Source organism: Chroicocephalus ridibundus, chromosome 2 (assembly GCF_963924245.1).
Source record: "Chroicocephalus ridibundus chromosome 2, bChrRid1.1, whole genome shotgun sequence".
In the NCBI taxonomy this organism is placed as follows: domain Eukaryota; kingdom Metazoa; phylum Chordata; class Aves; order Charadriiformes; family Laridae; genus Chroicocephalus; species Chroicocephalus ridibundus.
In genome coordinates this window covers 110,301,938-110,320,348 of record NC_086285.1, presented here as the reverse complement: position 1 = coordinate 110,320,348, position 18,411 = coordinate 110,301,938, and the positions used below count along the sequence as shown (strand labels likewise).

The window sequence follows — 18,411 nt, the reverse complement described above, 5'->3', positions numbered from 1 at the left end:
TGGAATGTCAAAATATGATTTGAGGAAACAAGGTGTAATGACTGCATAGGAATTTGATGAGATTGTCTTTATTAAACACTCATCATACTCAACAAAATAGAAAAAGGCACCAGGAGAGCGCTGCCCTTTACATACAGCTGTTAAAATCCTTCTAAGCTGGAAGGCTTTACAATTAACCTAGTATTGTTCATGTTAAGGCAGTTTGTTATGGTTTTGAAATACTAATGCATTATCCTCCCCCCTAAACATTTTGTGAAAAACAGCACATTAAAAGCATTTCTTTCCCAGCCTTTAATCCTATGGAGTAAAAATACCTATCAAAATATGATTACTATCTTGAGATCAGTCTGGTTATATCTGAAAGCCCCAGCAGACCTGCAAATTAATGGTTAAAAAAATAAAGTTAAGAAGAAATCAAACCTTTTAAAGTATTTACTCACAAAGGATCACTTTAAATGATCTGAACAGTTTAAGGTAGACTTTCAAATGTCTGTATTTACTGTGCATACCCTACTTCATCTTGTTCTGAATACTGAACAGCTACAGTGTGAATTTATGTAATGGAATCACTTAAGCTTTCAATTCTGCTTCTTACAATTAGTCTATGTGATGCACATTGCTGTTCATTAAAGCACCCTTCTTTTGCACAGGGATTAAGGCTCTATTTCAGAAAGGCGCTTAGGCATGTGCTTAGTACCAACTTTCATGAATGTTAAGCAAGTCCTGCCATGCTGTAAATGGATAAGGATGATTTCCTAACTTAAAGAATTCTAAAACAGAGATTTAATTTGACGTAGCACAGGGTTAAATTTCCCTGCTCTTTGGAGTAAATTTTGAACAATGGGTTGTTAATTAACTAGCCAGTACATATGGATGGATGGATGGATATGTATTTTAGAAACACTTTTGAGTAAAAATCGATGTAATATACCATCTTCTGTGAAACACATAAGAGCAGGGGAAAAAAGAAAAAAAACCATAATTTCCTATAGCCTACTGAAAAAAATAACCATTTATTTGTCATTCAGTGTTTTACTTTTACTGAACTGCAGTGTTAGTAATCGGTCATAGCAGTTAACAGAAAATGCTACAGATATGTTAGGGTGTTTAATCAAGCCAGACTGAAAAAGGGATTCTAAATGAAATGTAAACACACTGACAACAGTAACTTGTGTTTTAAGATAATAAGTTAACCAAGGGATTCTTCTGCTCTTTTTAAGTGAACTCATTTTAAAACACAAGTGTCTACAGGAAGATATCTAATACTGCACTTTATTTGGTCATGCATTGGGTTTTCATGTTATATTGTGTTATGTTAGCAATGAAACTGTAATGCTTTGCTATAGATTTTCATTGCTGCCCTTTTCATATGAAATAATTTACTCATATTAAAATGTTATAGTAAAGTTTTACATTCAAAATTCTCTGTTCTTGTTTTATTTCCTTGACCCATTGTCAGCTCTGAGCAGTTATGACTTGCCCAACACACCTTCCCAGGGACTAATTATGTGTGATATAGGCATTGTGTCAAATTCTTAATTTTGCACTTTAAATCTAGGAGTAGTCCCATTGATTTTAGTGGGAATACTTATGGGATTAGATATGTGGAAATGCTTTGAGAAGTATCTGTGTGTTGACTACAAAACTTTCAGGGAAGTCAGCACTAAGTATTGCATTTATGCGAACATATAAAACTTTATGAAGAAAGACAATAGGAATTTAATTTTTAAGAAGGAAAACACAATAACGAACACCGATGCCCTGATATGTACATCATCATTTATGTATGTTAAAAATTAAGATGTAGATCCACACATTAATTCTGCTTTTTTTTTAACAGTTTCATACATTTTATTTAACAAGTCCTTAACTGTTTTCAGGGAATTATAGGTTAGTGTGGCTGTGGACCCAGTTAATTACATTTTTTCTGTATTGTAAATCTTTCATCATTAGAATGATCAGATCGTGCTGTCTTCTGTAGTCCAGTACTTTATAATATATATATGTGTTTTTATACAGACACAATTAGTCACAGTAATCAGTTCAATTGCTTTACTGTTACGTATTTTACCTTTGTCTTCTAGTCTTTCAGTGTTTCAGCACTTCTCACTAACATGCAAGGTAAGATTACAAGCAGATTTTTAGTAGCATTGAGCTTTAAAGAGCAAATGAAATTTGAGGAATGGATACAACATAAAACCAAACCAAAAACATCAGAAAAAAGCTCTACACCCCCTGGGTATCTATTCCTTGGTACTAAGGTTCTTTGGAAGCAGGTTCCTATGAGAAAAATCATTATCAACAAAGCAACGCTGCAAGCTATTTTGGATAGTTGAAGCAGAAACAGGATAATCATTCTAAACTATAGATCAGTAGTTTGACAAAGAAGAAACAATATGGGAGGTATAATTTCCACTCTAAAATAAAGACATTCAGTATAAGTACATATCTTATCTCAGAAAAGACTTTAATACCAAATGAATTTTTGTTTGTAAATTTGGTATTGTCGATATGGTAGTCAAAGAAGAAATGTGTATGATTATTTTTCCCACTCAGTGCTATTACAGATAATTCTTTAGATTACAGAGTTAGATATGAAAAAATAGATCCTCTAATATGCTCTCATTTTCCATAGTTGAAATCCTAGGCTTGAATTATCACAGCTAAGTAGAAAAAGCAATATGGGAGAAATGACTTTCCAATCAGCATATTTGGATTCTTTCTTCTTGTTTCTATTTTCAAGAACAGGGACAAAGTAAAAGCATTCATTTTGCATTATTGTAAATATATAAATTCTGCTACTGCCTTTCTTGTTTCATCTCCCCTTATTCTATCTTTCCTGTGCCACAAGGCAAAGTGCATTCATGGATTCTCTGGACACTTTTTTTTTAAAAAAAAAAGGCTTCAAAATCATAAATATTTAATAAAAAGATGAACATGCTTTACAATGTACAGTGGTATAAGAACATAAAATATTAATATCACTAAAAATATATGTATTTATGCATATGTACATCTATGTATTTCGTTCAAGAAAAGTGTATGCTCAAGACACAGTTCTTCACTATATGTGTATTAATATTATGGAAGCAGACATTGTTTCAAGTGTAGCGGGGAAGTAATTTGAGAAGAAGAATGAGTGAAGTTTCTTGAAGGTTCTGTTGCTGTTAGCTGCTACACGTGCATAAACTTTTCAAACCGATGGACATTCGCTAGCCCAGAGATATTCTATTATGAGGTATACTAGGGTCTTTGGTATTTAGTTGCCATGCTACATTTTTTTAAGCCTGATCACTTTCATAGAAGCTATGTGTGGGGAATGCAGGGAGAGAGCATCCTCACACAATTTTATTACACTGCTGAAATAGACAGTAGCGACTTTAACAGAATTTTGTCTTAGAGCTTCAGTGATTCTTGGCAAGAAAATAAATCAAATCACTGGACCAATAAATATGGTGGTTTAGTATATAACAGCAAGTAGTATGGTGCATTATGAATAGATATGGATCATGTGAAAGTACTATTGGTATGTATGAAAGAGAACCTAGTCCCTTTCCTGGAGAATAAGTAAATGCAGAGACCCAAATACAGCTGATAAGAATAAACATTCAGGAATTCGTAAACAGAATTTCACTTCAGCAGTATTTTCACATTATTTAATTGTTTTAGGCACTTGTATAAATGAGGTTTGAGTCATTGGTTTCTTTAATCAAAAATTAAGTCTATTTGGGTGAGAACAGGAGCAGCTTTTATATGGTAAGTCAGACAGCAAATCCACTACTCTGTGGCTTGGTTTGTCAGTGATGCAGTTTTGTTACTGAAATACTCAGAATGAGTACTCCAAGGAATAAATACTGATGGGCGGAGAGTGGTTTGGGAAAACACAAAACAAAACAAAGCTGGTTACTGAACAGGTCTGTAAGGATTCCAATGTGCATATTGTTTACAAACACTGTGGTCTATTCCCCCAATCTAAATTCTAGTAAGATAATTTCTGGACAGCTTGAAGAGTGTGTGTGAGGGGAACACAAGTCTCTTTTTTTCTACTCCTATTCTGAACGTGTTATGTTGCCTGCAGGCTCTTGGTGGTGCTACAATACAGTATTGCTGTCCCTCCACCCCCCAATAAATATTATGCAATTAGTACGTGATGATGCACAGTATACAGATGGCTTTTACCTCCCAAAGCTGCCAAACTGTCTTTTTAAGAGTGTGAATGACAAATAGTCATTTCGGAGAGTGACATGTCGTGATGATGGCCCATTAAAACTCCTCAAGAATACTCAGCCGGCTACATATGCCCACTCAGCTCCATCTACAGCAGCAGCTGCTTCTGCAGTTCCTCCTGTAGCTGCACTAATCTTAATGGGCTGGCTGCACAATTCCCTGTCGCCACAGGGCATTTCATGTTCTTATTAAAACTGGGGGGGGAGAAGGCACAGATTTGTGAGTACATCATCTGCAGGGAATGGAAAAGAAGAGGACAGAATAAGGAAATATATGTGTCCGCATGCGTGTGCAGAAGTATGTATACACACATACACTTAAATGGATGCACACATTGTGTATATATACATATACAATCACCATATCACTGTATATAAAAAGCTAAATTAGATAAGTATACACAGAGAGACAGAGAACACAATAGACACAACTGAGCATTATTAAGAGGAAAAAAATGTCATAAAAATGTGACATGGTTGCTCTTATCACATCCAGTTTTCAGTATTTCCTATTAATTATTCAGCTCACTAGCCTTTAGATGACAGTATCTCTAATTCCTAGAGGAAACTTTCATCTGAACTTTGTCTTCCATTTAGAAGCCTTGAGGGCTTACTTAGATACTAACTGGAATGTTATGAAGTATAAGTTTTAGAATTTTGGTACTTCTGTTTTGAATTTTGTTTGAACAATAACTGTCAAGGAACTAAAGAAGTTTCACTATTCTCTTTCCCGTTTAACACCCCTTTTTCAAAAGGTTGGCAAAATTAAATATTCACTTCACTTCATGTGGCTGAGGTGAGAAGGTTATTATCCTCCTGGAGCACTGATCAGTCACTTCAGAGTATAAGGGCTATATATCTTTTAATAAACTCTTCCACCAACATTTTTGAACCTTTTACTGGGGAAGCAACACTGGGGAAGGAGGAGATAGTAAAGCCTAACTGCTTATTCCAAGTTTGATGATAGGAGAGAATAAATCTGAGCAAATTAATAAAAATTCTTACTATTTTAATTTCTTAGGCACAGAAACATGCATTCTGTAGAAGCAAAAACAAGTTCAGAAACTATATTGATGGTGGAAATGAGGATTTTTTTTAAAAAAGAATGATGCCCAGTTCATTCAGACCAAGCTGATGCTTATGCTACTCTCCCTGCCCATCACGCATGTTTCTTATGCTTGCTCCCCTGGCTCCAGCACTTTGAAGTCAATAACAATTTAAATTGCACCATCTTTTCCCCCTCCCCCCTTCAGAGTAGGCAGGTTTTTTTGTGAATTTGGAGTAGTAGTAATACATACCCTCAGTAACATGACAGCTGACCAGATTCAGGTTATCAGCCTTTTTAATTCCTGTTGCATTTCACAGAGCAATGCCTGTTAAATTAGAAATTTAAATTTATAAATGGTAAAATTATATAGCTTTACTCTCAAATAGTGTTCTTGTCTAACACTGATCAGTCACTGAAGGTCAGCTCCACTTACTACTTCAACATTTTCTTTCATTTGTACTTTTTACTTTTTCTCTTGCTTTTTCCTTACATTTCAGCTTGTCATTCTTCCTGTTGTCTGTCTCCCTTTGTCTTCCGCTTGCCCCATCTCCTTTGCCTCATCACATTCATTTGAGATTTTTCATCAGTCTATTTCCCATTCCAGTACTCTCCTGGTCCTTCATTCAAACTTGTCCATGTTCTCATCTAAATTGTTTTTTTGGTTTGTGGATTTTTTTTATGTTGTGTGGGTTTTTTTTTTTTTTTTTTTTTTTTTTTAAACTCAGTTTCCTCTCTTCCCTCTTTATCCGTATTTATTTTCTCTCTTATCCTATGCTTTCTTAATCATGCACCTGCTTGAATACTTGGGTGTAGATGGAGCTTTTTTCTCACCAGCTTTATATACACTGCTGAATATGAAGATCTCAGAGATCAAAATAAACCTCCCTGCAGGAGGGCTATTAATGACAAGCTGTGGGATGACACCACTGATAATCCCAAAGGGATATGCCCTCATTTTACCTTGAATGTGAAATGTGCTCTTGTGACAGGTAACCTCTCATTATCTCATTGCCTTTGTGGTGATCCTGGGTAGATATATTAGCTTGTGGTCATTCGTAGGACTCTACTATTACCTGTAGCAAGACAAAAAAGGATTTGGAGACAGTCTGACTTCAGTCAGCCTATAGGGACAGTGCTGGATGTGAGGAGATCTCAGGAATGTCTTGGACCTCGGTTGTCTCAGCAGCTCTTACGTCTTTGGTCAACTGAGCGCTCTAGAGACAATTTGGGGTTGTTTAGAACAACACAGAAGAGAAGACTTATCTAGGCTGACTGGGTTTTAAGCAAGCCTGTCACCAGCTTCTTGTGTTAGATAAATATAATGTGGTTGTGCAGTGGTCTACAGCATGGGACCTTTTTGTATTACCACGTGACTATCATTGCACTTGCCTGACAAGGATAAAGTCTCGAGGCAACAAAACAGTGCATGAAATTGCTAGTATGTCAAAGTGGCAAATTGTGCCACTGTGGCACAGTTGTCTATGCTGGTTCCCTACTATACTGACAAGATTGCTGAGACAAGGAAACTCTGGCAGCATTACAAGTGTATTCCTTCTTTTCAGACTCTAATTAAAAATGTTAGGGTTTTGGGTATAGCCGTTTATATTGACTTGATCTCTTGTCTTCAGTATTATCTCTTATGCTGAAAACACAGAACATAGACCAGCATAAGTCTTCTTGACCCCAGGCTTGTACTATAGTTTTACATAAATTAATAAAACCAAAAGAAAACAAAAGCCCTTCAGGAGCTCCTTTATCACTTTCTCAATGTTTCTTGGAATAAAAAGACTTTTTTTTTTATAAGAAAATCATTACCTGCTGAATAATACTTTCACTAGTGCCTGGGTGTGAAGTCAATTACATGAATCACAAGACTTTGCTGACATCAATAAAATGTTGGGGAATCTGTTTCTGTCCCATATGAGTTCTGTAATGAGACAGAAAAGGAAATTAAAAAAGATGTCTTAGGCTGTTGATTTTGAAATATGGTTACACTTTACAAGGGTGAGAGTTTCACAGCTCACTCTGAGAAAAACAATTTATTAATAACTAATGTGTTTGTGAGGGCCTTAAACATCGCAGAAATGTGTTATGTGTGCATGCTGTATTTACTTAAATCTTAACTCCATTGTCTGTGATGAATTTTAAATATTAGTTATCATTTGCACTGAAATTTTTCCAGATCAGCAACATTGAACCCTTAGTTACCCTGATAGTTAACAAATACAGTGTTATATTTAAAAAAGAAGAGAAAAATAATCTAGTACTTTATGAGTCATCGCTATTCGAAACATTTACTGGCAGTGATAACCTGAGGGGAAAAGGGATTTCAAAACCTTCTAGGTGCAACCACAGTAAATACTGAATCCAAGAACAGAAGTTTTAAGAACCTGGCTGTTGTGGTGAGCAAGATTTAATAGAAATAGCCAAATTAAGTATTTGTTTCAAATCACCCTCTTTCTTTCATCTTCTGGCAATTACGTATTTAGCCTGTACAGACCCAGCAAGTTCTCTTTTTAAGTCTTCCCAGAAAGCGGGGAAGGGGGCATCTTGTACGTGAAGAGCGTCTTCCGCCTACAATCAATTCTCAGATGTTTTGTGACAGTAGGCTGTGGTTATAAAATGGAGAAGATCGGTCCTGGCTCTGTGTTCTTTCTTCCTTTTGTCTTTTTTTTTCTTCCTAGTCTCTCCTTGCTTTTGGTGAGAAGACAGGAATAAAGCTACAGTTGCATCAGTTCAATATCACAAAGAACTATGGATGCCTGCATAGTCTTGAGGAGACAGTCTTCATTCCTCTCCTCCCTTTCTAGTTATTTTCACAGCAAGAAAGGAAAGGGTGCAGGCAAGGTAACTCCTCCTTGAGAAAACTTTTTTGTTTTCTGCAAATGAGTGCACATTTCTTATGGTTTCAGGGAACTATGGAGCTAAGTTGTACTGAGGCATCTCGTGTTTACTCTGTTTGTCTCTTTTTCACCATACCTCTGTGATCCTGCTGGTGCTGAAAACCTGGCAGCTCCTCATGTTCTCCCTGTGCTTTTCTTCTTCACCCAGAACCTGTAAACTCTGCAATGGGAGGAACAAAAGCAAAGATAGATCTCTGTGAAGGAAAAACAGAGAAGAGACGCACATGGACATTGCACCTGCTTTAAGGGAGCCTGAACTGAAAATCGGAGAAACAACAAACCTCTCATTCAGACCTCAAACAGATCAGTGGTGGCCAGATGAATTGCTTTTAATGCAGTGCAGTATCTCTGTTTACTGGAAAAAATAAATTTCCTTCTCTATTGAAAACACTGCAATGGCATACTTCAATGGCAAGTGATGCAAAATGACGTCATCTTTGGTTGTACAGATCTGTATCTAAAAATAGCAAAATCAATCAACTATTGAGTATTAGGGATCTTGAAGGAAATGTATTATTTGGGTTTCCCTAGAATAATTCTCATTCTAAGGGTTCACATAAAGATAAATGCATTAGGCAAGACCCTATACTAAGCTATATTGCTGCAAGGCCAAAAAAATGTGAGGACAAAATTGCATTCATTAAGGAATTAGGGCAATAATGCCTTTGCTACTGAGTGAAGCTGACTGTTTCCTTCTCTCACACATATCCAAACAAGCATTTTCTAAAACTGAGAGGATTTTTAGGAGTGTACCTAATAAGATATGAGTGCCCTCTTTTTGGGTTGAGTTCAGAGGCAGTAGAGGGCACCCAGTAAATTACCTTCCAAAAAAGAGTAAAAAAAAGTACGCTTCTTATACACACTGGCCCTCTCTGCTTCCACAAGGCTTGTGTGAATTTTCTTATTAGACTTGTTCACTATCTATCTGCTAACTTTCCTAGAACATTAAAAGTTATCCTCCTTTTAAAAATGTATTGTCTCTCTGCAGAAACTTGCTGCTTCCCTTTGCTGTTCTCATGTACTCTTTCTTGTACATGGTGTAATGCAGGGAACACCCAACACCAAAACTCTTAAAATCTTCAGGTTAAATGCGTTTGGAATGTAACAAAGCAGCAATAGGATCAGTATATAATAACTGGATCATGAATCTTATACTGGGAATAAGGTTACTTGAAAGCCAAGGCAAACTGGAGAGTGACCATCATGGATATTGCTTGGAGGTGGCTATGGATGAAATGAATTGGAAATATGTAACCATCTTTATCTATAGCATTCCTCTTTCATAACACAAAGGGAATATTTATTGCAAAATACTTCTGAAAGAAAATTTGTCTGGGATGTTCCAGAATGGAATCAGGTGAGATTTACTCAGTGAATCCTTGAATCCTCCATGTCTCTTGGAACAAGAGTTTGAAACTGTCTTTGTCTTGATCCTGTCTGCTTCTAAAGTCATAGTCCCCATGTACAGCTACAGACCGAGCTGCCAGTTCTGTCTCCTATGTGAATGTCGCTGTATAAAGTGGGAGAAGTGACAGACAAGCTAGTAGATGGCATTGCTGTAGATGCTTTCTGGAGCCTTCCTGTAAAGTACAACTGTCCTGAGGATCAATATCCTTCTATATAATTGTTGCCAAATTAATCACAAGAACAAATAAAAATCCCAGGTCTCATTCTTAAATGTACTACTTCTCTAAAAAAAACCAGGCAAAAAAACAAACCAAACCAAACTGAACAAAAAATAAAACAAACAAACAAAAAACCCCATGACCACCAAAAAGAACATGCAGTGTTTTCTAAAGTCAACATTATAAGGAAAATACCACTTCTTACTTCCCACAATATTAAACTAAATAGCGGGAGGTATAGTTAGTTTGAACTCACATTTGGTAGTAGCAAAACTGTAAATATGGTACAGAATTGCTGCATTAAAAATTTTATTTTTAGTTGCAAATCTCTGATGCCTCTATATTAACGACTTTGAAGATCACTGTTGGAAGGATTATTTTGGGTAAAATGGGAATAAAGGTGATCTGAAGACTGCACCAAACATGCATCTCTATCTGTCAGCTGAGATTATTTTTGCATTGTTCTCTTGTATTGTACTTTTAAATTATCTCAGATTGACACTAAAATAAACATAAAAATGTTGAAAAAATCTTTAGAGGGCTTTACACAGAATTGATTGTACTACGGTGCCAAAGATAATCTAAATCTTGAGTTATATCTCCTTCCTGGGGTTAAGTAGGTAGAGAATGGTGCTTTACTAACTTGAGTATGGGCCAATGTTGTTTTTTAAAGGCTTAGTAGAACACAAATACAAAGAAGTTTGCTCTCCCAGAGCCTCAACCTTGGAGTAACAAAGGTCACTGCTAATCACTTTCCTAATCCGTGTGGTAGCAGTTTTCTACTAAGGCATCGTTCCAAAAAGTGGCTTTTGTTCAGCATTTCACTCCAGGGCACCAGCCACTGTAGTGTAATCCATGAGGAGATTTATGGACCTCAGTGTGGGACTCCTTAAAAAACAACGTGTTAATCAGTGAGCCACTGAGTGAGCAAAAGGGAAATGCTGAAGCTACAGAATTTCTTCTTTCTCTGGGATGTGAAAGCCTTACTCAGTGCATCTTTGAGGATTTACACTTCTGGCCTCTCCCCCGAAGCTCTCTTTTCTTTCAAAACACTGCTACAAAGTTATTCAGGATAGGGTTTGATCTAAATACAAGGTGAAGGGGAGGTTGTACAGCCCTGCAACATGAGACCTAGGTGTGAGTGCTACACTCTGGTGTGCTGATGGGCTTGGCTTCTCCCTCACGGGAGAATGCTATGTTGCTCTCAGCAAGCTGAGACATGGAATCCCTTCTGTCTGAAGACATCTACTTGCACATCTCTAACCTTCAGAAAACTGCTCTACCTGATAAACTGCTGGGTATGATGGTGTCACCTGCTTTTCTCTCATCCAGCACACCCTTAAGTATGCCACAAAAGGTGGAATAACTTTTACAGGGAGAACAGAAGAGTCTCAGCCACCACAGAAAGACCAGTGCTCTGCTAAAATATGAGATATGGAGAAAACTGAGTCACTTCAAGAAGACAAAGACATTGAATCTTTATACCCCATAACTTCAGTTCTGGGGTAATGTGATGTTCAGCATTTCAGTCTAGACTGTAGTATTCTGGCTATGTGGGGGAACTCACACAATGCTTCTGTAGCATGTAGGAGACTTATGCACCCTGAAGTATGTCTTAGAAAAAGAAAAGAGGAGGAAAAAAAGTAAAACAAAATTGAACACAAGCCAGACATGTTCTTACTTGCACAGTCCCACTGCTTATTTGTAGGGAAGATGGGTGCTTCTCCAGTCAAGTTTGGAAAAGCAGCAAGAGCCCCAGCTGCCAGATTTATGAGATGAACCGAACTATGGTTTATTGAATAAACACCCATCCATCAGGACCAAGGAATATGCAGTGCTGTGGATCTTGAAAGAGCCTGGACGTGAGATATGTTTTACCTTGATCTGCTCACCATGTCAGCATTTACTATTCCTGAGTATGCTGAGAAGCAGGACCTTAAGTGTTCGAGGAACTCTAGCAAAGAAATTTCAGGCTTGTTTAGTTATCTCAGGAGTTAGGTAGCAGCAGGATGAGGATAAACCACATTTTGAAATAATGTAACTAATCTGATTTAGACACCCTGGTTTTGTTTTTTGATCCATTCCAAAACTCAGACTCCATTTCTGTCTTAAAAGAGAGAGAGTGCACTGTAATTGCATAAGTGTAAGATATCCAGCAAAAGTGAAATAATGTTTAAGAAATAGGCAGCTTTTTATCCAGCTGAAAAATTCAAAACTGATCACGAATACTTCCCTGCTGAAATAGGAAAAGGTTTTGCAGCTGTGCTAAGTTATGCCTGAGATAGCAATTTTCTGCATGTATTCTGGAAGTGATTACTATCTCAGTGATACTCCCAGCTGAGAGAAAAAAAAAATAGTGGAGGAAATTATGATGACGATGACAGTAGTGTTACCTCCAAACTCAACATGACATGGAGTTAGTAAAGGCACAAAGTAGATAAGAGACATAAAGAATTCGAACATCTTTAACATTGTCCTCAGCTATTTATAATAATCCACCTTTTAACAAGCGAGCAAGTACTTTGAATTTTATTGATGTTCTTTTCAGTTGTACCATATTAAATGTATTGTGTGTGTGTTACTTTACTGTGATATCCAGATCAATTATGTTTCTGATATAAGTTTGAAAAGTATTTGAGAATTGTTTGAGTCTGTGTTCTGTAACAGGAAGGTGAGACTCGGTAAACATAAAAGACCTGCAAGACCTGTGGAATCTTGCTCTGTAACTTAAAATAGCTTGCGTGATGAGGAAGAAAGTTTCTGACTGAAAATCTGTCTTCCAATTTGAATGGAAGATACATTTGGACCTACCGGGGTACATTGGTTCTGTGCCTGCTACAAGTAGTCCTAAGGAAGTTGCACCTGACACTTGATACTGTGTAGTTCAGGCGGTGCCAGGACACTTCTCAGCCTTTCTTAGGTTCTGCATTTTTCTGAAGTTAGATAATGGAAAAGAAGATATGGAAGTGAAGTTACTGGCGATCTATCAACCAGGCAGTATTAATTAATTTGATGTGTTTTACTCCTCTACACAGTAAACAGTATAAAATCAGTATGTTGTTTCCCATACGTGCACTGGAGTAAACACACACGGACATTAAGTTTATCGTGATATTTGTTTGAAGTCTCACCCTTCAGTAGGATAATAAGCTGGAACCAACAATGTAGTTCAATTCAGGTAGGAATAAAATCACGGTTGTAATCATATGTGCACATGTTTGTATGTGTGGCTATACAAAACACTGTTATGAGAAGACCATAAGACAATATCAAATGCATGTGAAAATGAGATTGTTTTCAGGACAGAATGAAATTATCTTGCTCGAAAGAGCAAGCTGACAGATTCTAATGGTTGTTCACATGCCGCGCACGATAAACATTCAGCTTATCTTTCCAAGTACAATAAAATTTCATGTACTACTGCTCGACATAAGAATTATTTTTACATATCTCCATGCCACTGACTCTCTTGTAAGTTAATCTCATCTCTCATCAATTTTTCACCAGCTTCACTCTGATGTTGATAAAGGAGATGGTTCCATCAAATACATCTTGTCAGGCGAAGGGGCAAGTTCCATTTTCATTATTGATGAGAACACGGGGGATATTCATGCTACAAAAAGGCTGGATCGAGAAGAGCAGGCCTACTACACTCTCCGAGCACAAGCACTAGATAGGCTGACTAATAAACCCGTGGAACCAGAATCTGAGTTCGTCATTAAGATTCAGGACATCAATGACAATGAGCCAAAATTTCTGGATGGTCCTTACACTGCTGGAGTTCCTGAGATGTCTCCTGTGGGTAAGTGCAAAATACACTGTTGGTGTTCTGGGAAATGTGTTCCTATTGCCTTTTTAAAAATTTCATTATTTTTTTACTGTATCGCACTAAGCTACTTAATTATCTATGAGGCACCTGCAACAGTTAGATATTTCAAGACTTAACTGGAAATAACATGCTAGATTAAGTATTTACCCTTTCAAAAATGTTGTGAAACTCAAATAGGTATGTAGGGATTCAGATAAGCATTTTATGGTGTATTTCTCATTCCAGTGCCCAGAGGCTTTGTTTTGTAATTCTCATTAACAATAATAAGTTTCACACCTATGCTATGGTACTCAGAGGTGATAATACATGATTTTGTTCAGACAAAGCCCCTTCTTAAAAAAAAAAAATTAAAATTTTAGCATAGCATAGCATAATTTTAGCATAGCATAATTTTTTTTGTTAAGTGTTGCATATATAAGTAACAGTTTATTGTATATCTTTTCTAATACTGAAATACAGGTCTCTGGAAAATATATGCAAGCAGCAGGGACTGAGGTACAGCTTGAGATAGTTTCAAAATTCCAGTGGCATCAGAGAAAAATGTCTTTTAGAGGCTTCAAACCCTCTGGTGGAAAAGAAGAAATGCTAATTTTTCCTGAGTTTGAATTAGGGAAGAATTTCAACATCAAATCCACTATCTCTTCATTTTAAAGAGACTGAAATCTCATCTGTTGTCAGGTGCCAGTGTTCCTTTGGAAGCTGACTGATTTAGACCAGATAGGAGTTTCGCCTGGAGATATTTTGGTAAATTTTCCTTTAATTTGAAATCAGAAATGCAAGCATAAAGCTAAAAAAAACCAGAAGAACTTAATCTACTTCAGTGGAAATATGCATATGGGAAGTCTCACTTCAGGTTAAGAGAGTGAATGAAGTTAGGATTTTCTTTGCTTGACTGATTTTAAACCATATCAAAATTTGATACTCTTACAGTAAGATCGCCCATATAGAATTTGCTATAGTTTCCTCACTATCACCTCCTGTATTTTTGGACGTCAAATGCCTCTAAATTAGATCTTGAGAGAGAAAAAGAATCTTTCCTGCTTAAGTGCCCTGCAGCGATCATTAGTCAACATTGCTGTTATATTTGAAACTCAGCTTAAGAGCCAATAAGAGATAAGTAAAACATTGCTAATGAGTTTTGTATTTATTTATTTTACTAAGCAGTAAGCATAGACACTCTTTCTCATTTGATACTTGGCTTTTGTTCATTGTCACTCAAACACTATGTGGATGACTGAAGAGGCAATAGTAGTAGCCTTTTGGGGAGCATCAGGGAGGAGATGAGTCATAATGCATTGCTGAGAACTTTTTACTGCTGTGCTTTGGAAAAACAGAGATAATCTAAGACCATAAAACCTAAATATTCAGCACTTCAAAAATATGTTCTGTAAAAAATATATCCTTATTTTAAATTGGTGTTTTATTTTAGAATTAGGTTATTTAAGTGAGCTGTAGCATACAGCAATGATTAAATTTTTGCACCTTTGTCTTGTGCAATATCTCCACATTTCCCATTTGCATGAGTTACCTCTGTCTTGTCCTGTGCTGGCATATTGACCTATGAACAGCTACTACAGATATATGAGGTTTACTTGCACACACAAACCCTTGCCTCTACCCCACACCCGTGCTCCATTTGTTCCAAAAATATATTGGGAATCAATCTGTGGGGTGTGCAGAATGTGCAGTGGAAAACATAAGGACTATTTTTAAAAATGAGCTGCTTTTGCATATTTTGCTGAATCTTTACCGCATAAACAACTGAAAGAAAAGTATGGGAGAGCCCATACAGACTGCAACACCAAATACACGGTTAACTTAGGTGGAATATTGCGCAAAATTGTTAACTGAGACTTTTGCACTCTCAGGGATTTGTGTTGACTAAGGGCGGTTTCATTTTCATGAACTTCCTGAAACTGTACATTTTAAATATCTTCATGGTTTGTATCACACAACTATTGAATACTGCATTGTTACTGAATTAAGGATTACTGCGAAATGCCTGTGTGGCACTTGTCTTACATAGTCACATCGATTCATAGTTAATTCGTATAACACAATTTTTAATTAATCACCTAGAGCATTCATGAAATATTAAGAAGAAACAAAGTATCTCTCTCCTATTTTATTTAAAATTATATCCTACAAGGATTTTTAATTGGATATTACACAAAATGAAAGAGATCAGAGGATTATAAACCCAAATTAACTATAAAGCTAGGAGAACTATAACCTTTAACCTAAAAGGTGGTTATGCAAGTATAATGATTCTGTATTTTATTTGACAAATATTTTAGGACATTATCTAAGGCTAATTGAAGTCAATCTTTTCTATTATTTGAAATGACTTCGGGTCAGGTTCAAATTATATTTGGGTCAGGCCCAATTATATTGATTATCCTGGATAGGATAAATATCTTGATGGCTTGTAAATCTGTTCATAGCAAAACCCTCAAAGATATAGCTTGTCTTAGAATCATAGGGCTTTTTTTTTTTTAAAGTATGTCTCTTACTTAAAAAATCTAGCAGTGTTATATTTCAAACAAAAAGATTGAAAATTATAGTTAAAAGAGTATTAGAAGAGTGTTCCTGTGATGTTGACCAGAAAAATAGCTGATGTGAGATACAGATCTGTTTGGCTTATTGCCAAGGGAACTGAGGATAAAAATTCCAATACCCAACATCGTCTTGGTTTTGTTTAATCTTCTCTACTCTCCAGACATATCAAGAGCTTTGCTTGTTGCCCAGCACAAGCATAACTACATTCTTGCCAAACTTATTTCTGATTGAGATGGATAAAATCATTTGATTTCTATACCAAAGGGAAAAAAAGAAAAAAAAAAAAAAAGCTTTATGTCATGCATAAATCCGGTACAAGCGGGTAGTGACCCAAGTGAAGGAAACCTATGGTGGCTGTGGGAGGAGAGGGAGGAGGTGGAGAAGGTAGAATTGCCTCCAGGTGCTGTCTCTCCCCCTTCCCACTCCTGGAGGGGAAAGGCTGTGGAGGCACTGCTGCACCAGCTCTGCGTGAGGGCCAGTGGCAGAAGCACAGGAATACCAGAGCAGAACCAGGCCAGGCTGTTGCATGTAAAGATTAAGCAGGTATTATGGATAACTTGATAGTAAAGGTGTTTAGTATTTCTAGTAGCAGCTGATATCATGTAGAAATATGATGCTGTCATGGAATTTTTTTGTGTATTACACATATTCCACATCATTAATTAATATCAGTTAATGCCTTGAATAGCTCACTGCCTTTAAAGGTCTATTTTTAATTTGTTAATGTAGCTACAGTTCAATTGATAAAGGCTTGTGCAGTTCCAAAAACAAGCATTTGTTATGTTCATCTTGTTTTAGAAACCAGTTTTCCCTTAAATGATTTCACCAATGTTAAAAACAGAAGTAGCACAAGAATCTCTCATGCAAAGTCCTTTAAAAGCTTTGGTAAAATACTACAGAAGTTGCTAGCAAGCTTTTTAAAAGCTCTGTGCAGAGGTTTCTAAAGCAGTAAACTCAGATTTAAAAAGGATCCCTTTGAAGCACCTCCAACTCAAAATAAACTTCAGCAACCAGTTTACCTGTATCTGACTCTATCACAGAAAAGGTTGATCTCTGCAACGTGTTGGAATCATTGCTGAATCTTGGCTTGCATAAATTGAAGTACAAAAAACATTCTAAACTTAAGATCCTCTCTGCAAAAACTCCTCCCTTCCTTTTGCCCTAATATCGGAACTTAAATAGGTCAAGTTCTCAGATTACTGCTTAAAGGTTAGGTTAAGAATGATAGCTTAAACATTTTGAAAAAAAAACCCCCAGAAATCTGTGCCAGCCACACAAACTTCAGTGTGCTATTAGCTATTATCAGTGAAGAAATATGCGGAATGCCCTTTGATTAGTAGCACAGATTTTCCCTCAGTATTTGCTGTAATTGCTGAGGAAGTTCATGAAGTTGCTACATGTAGAATTCTGTTTAATGGACTGATATTGAAACTTTGCTACAAAGACATAATTATAGAGAAAAATAATTGGAGAGGAATCCATATCTGAGAGTGAAGAACATTTTTTCAGTAAATAACCCTTTTATTTTTTTCAACCCATATCAGATAAACAAACTCTAAGAAATATTTAAAGTTGTAGTTGTGAAGCTACAGGTTATACCAAGTCACTAATGAAAGTTTGAGGTAAAGTTAGTGTCCTGTTTACACCTGCAGCCTAGGGCTCTGAATAGTGCTGCCATAACCAAGATTTATTGGGACACTCATTTTGTTGGATGGAGTGAAGATGTGATGCCGTTTGTTGACTGTCCCATGTTACCTCTAAGTCCTAATTTTGGACCCGTGTATGACAGCTGACCGCCTGTGTTATGAGGTAGGGCAAAGTGTTCCGGAATAAAAGAAAGACTTAATTTCAGTGCAGAAACACAAACTCTCCTTTTGTAAGATGACTTAGTTGGAACTGCGATGGAACTACCCATTTTTCCTCAGCCTATGCATTTATTGACTACCCATAAGTATTCATAGAGCTTTATTCTACAATTTTTTGAGGAAAATAAGCATATGAATTTGACATCAATCTATTGCAAGAGTAATTAGGACAGCTCTGTGTTGCAGTGATCATCCTCTGAAGGAATTACTATTCTTCAAGAGAAATCTGCTTCCTCTGGAAAAATCTTTGGAAACTTCACATGCTGATCTTTCCATGCATTATGTTTCCTTGGAACTGATTTTTTACATGTAGGGCTTTTCACATAGTTAGCATACCTTGTGTTAGCTTGCATATT

At 36.6% G+C, this 18,411-nt stretch overlaps 1 protein-coding gene across 1 annotated transcript in view; it reads left to right on the top strand.

Moving 5' to 3' along the window:
* The window catches only part of LOC134511851 (cadherin-7), an 82,608-nt gene that overhangs the window by 26,058 nt on the left and 38,139 nt on the right, over positions 1-18,411 (top strand). Inside the window, exon 3 of the mRNA XM_063326461.1 lies at positions 13,310-13,604. Coding sequence (XP_063182531.1) covers positions 13,310-13,604 — 295 coding nt within the window. The remainder of the gene's footprint in view (positions 1-13,309; positions 13,605-18,411) is intronic.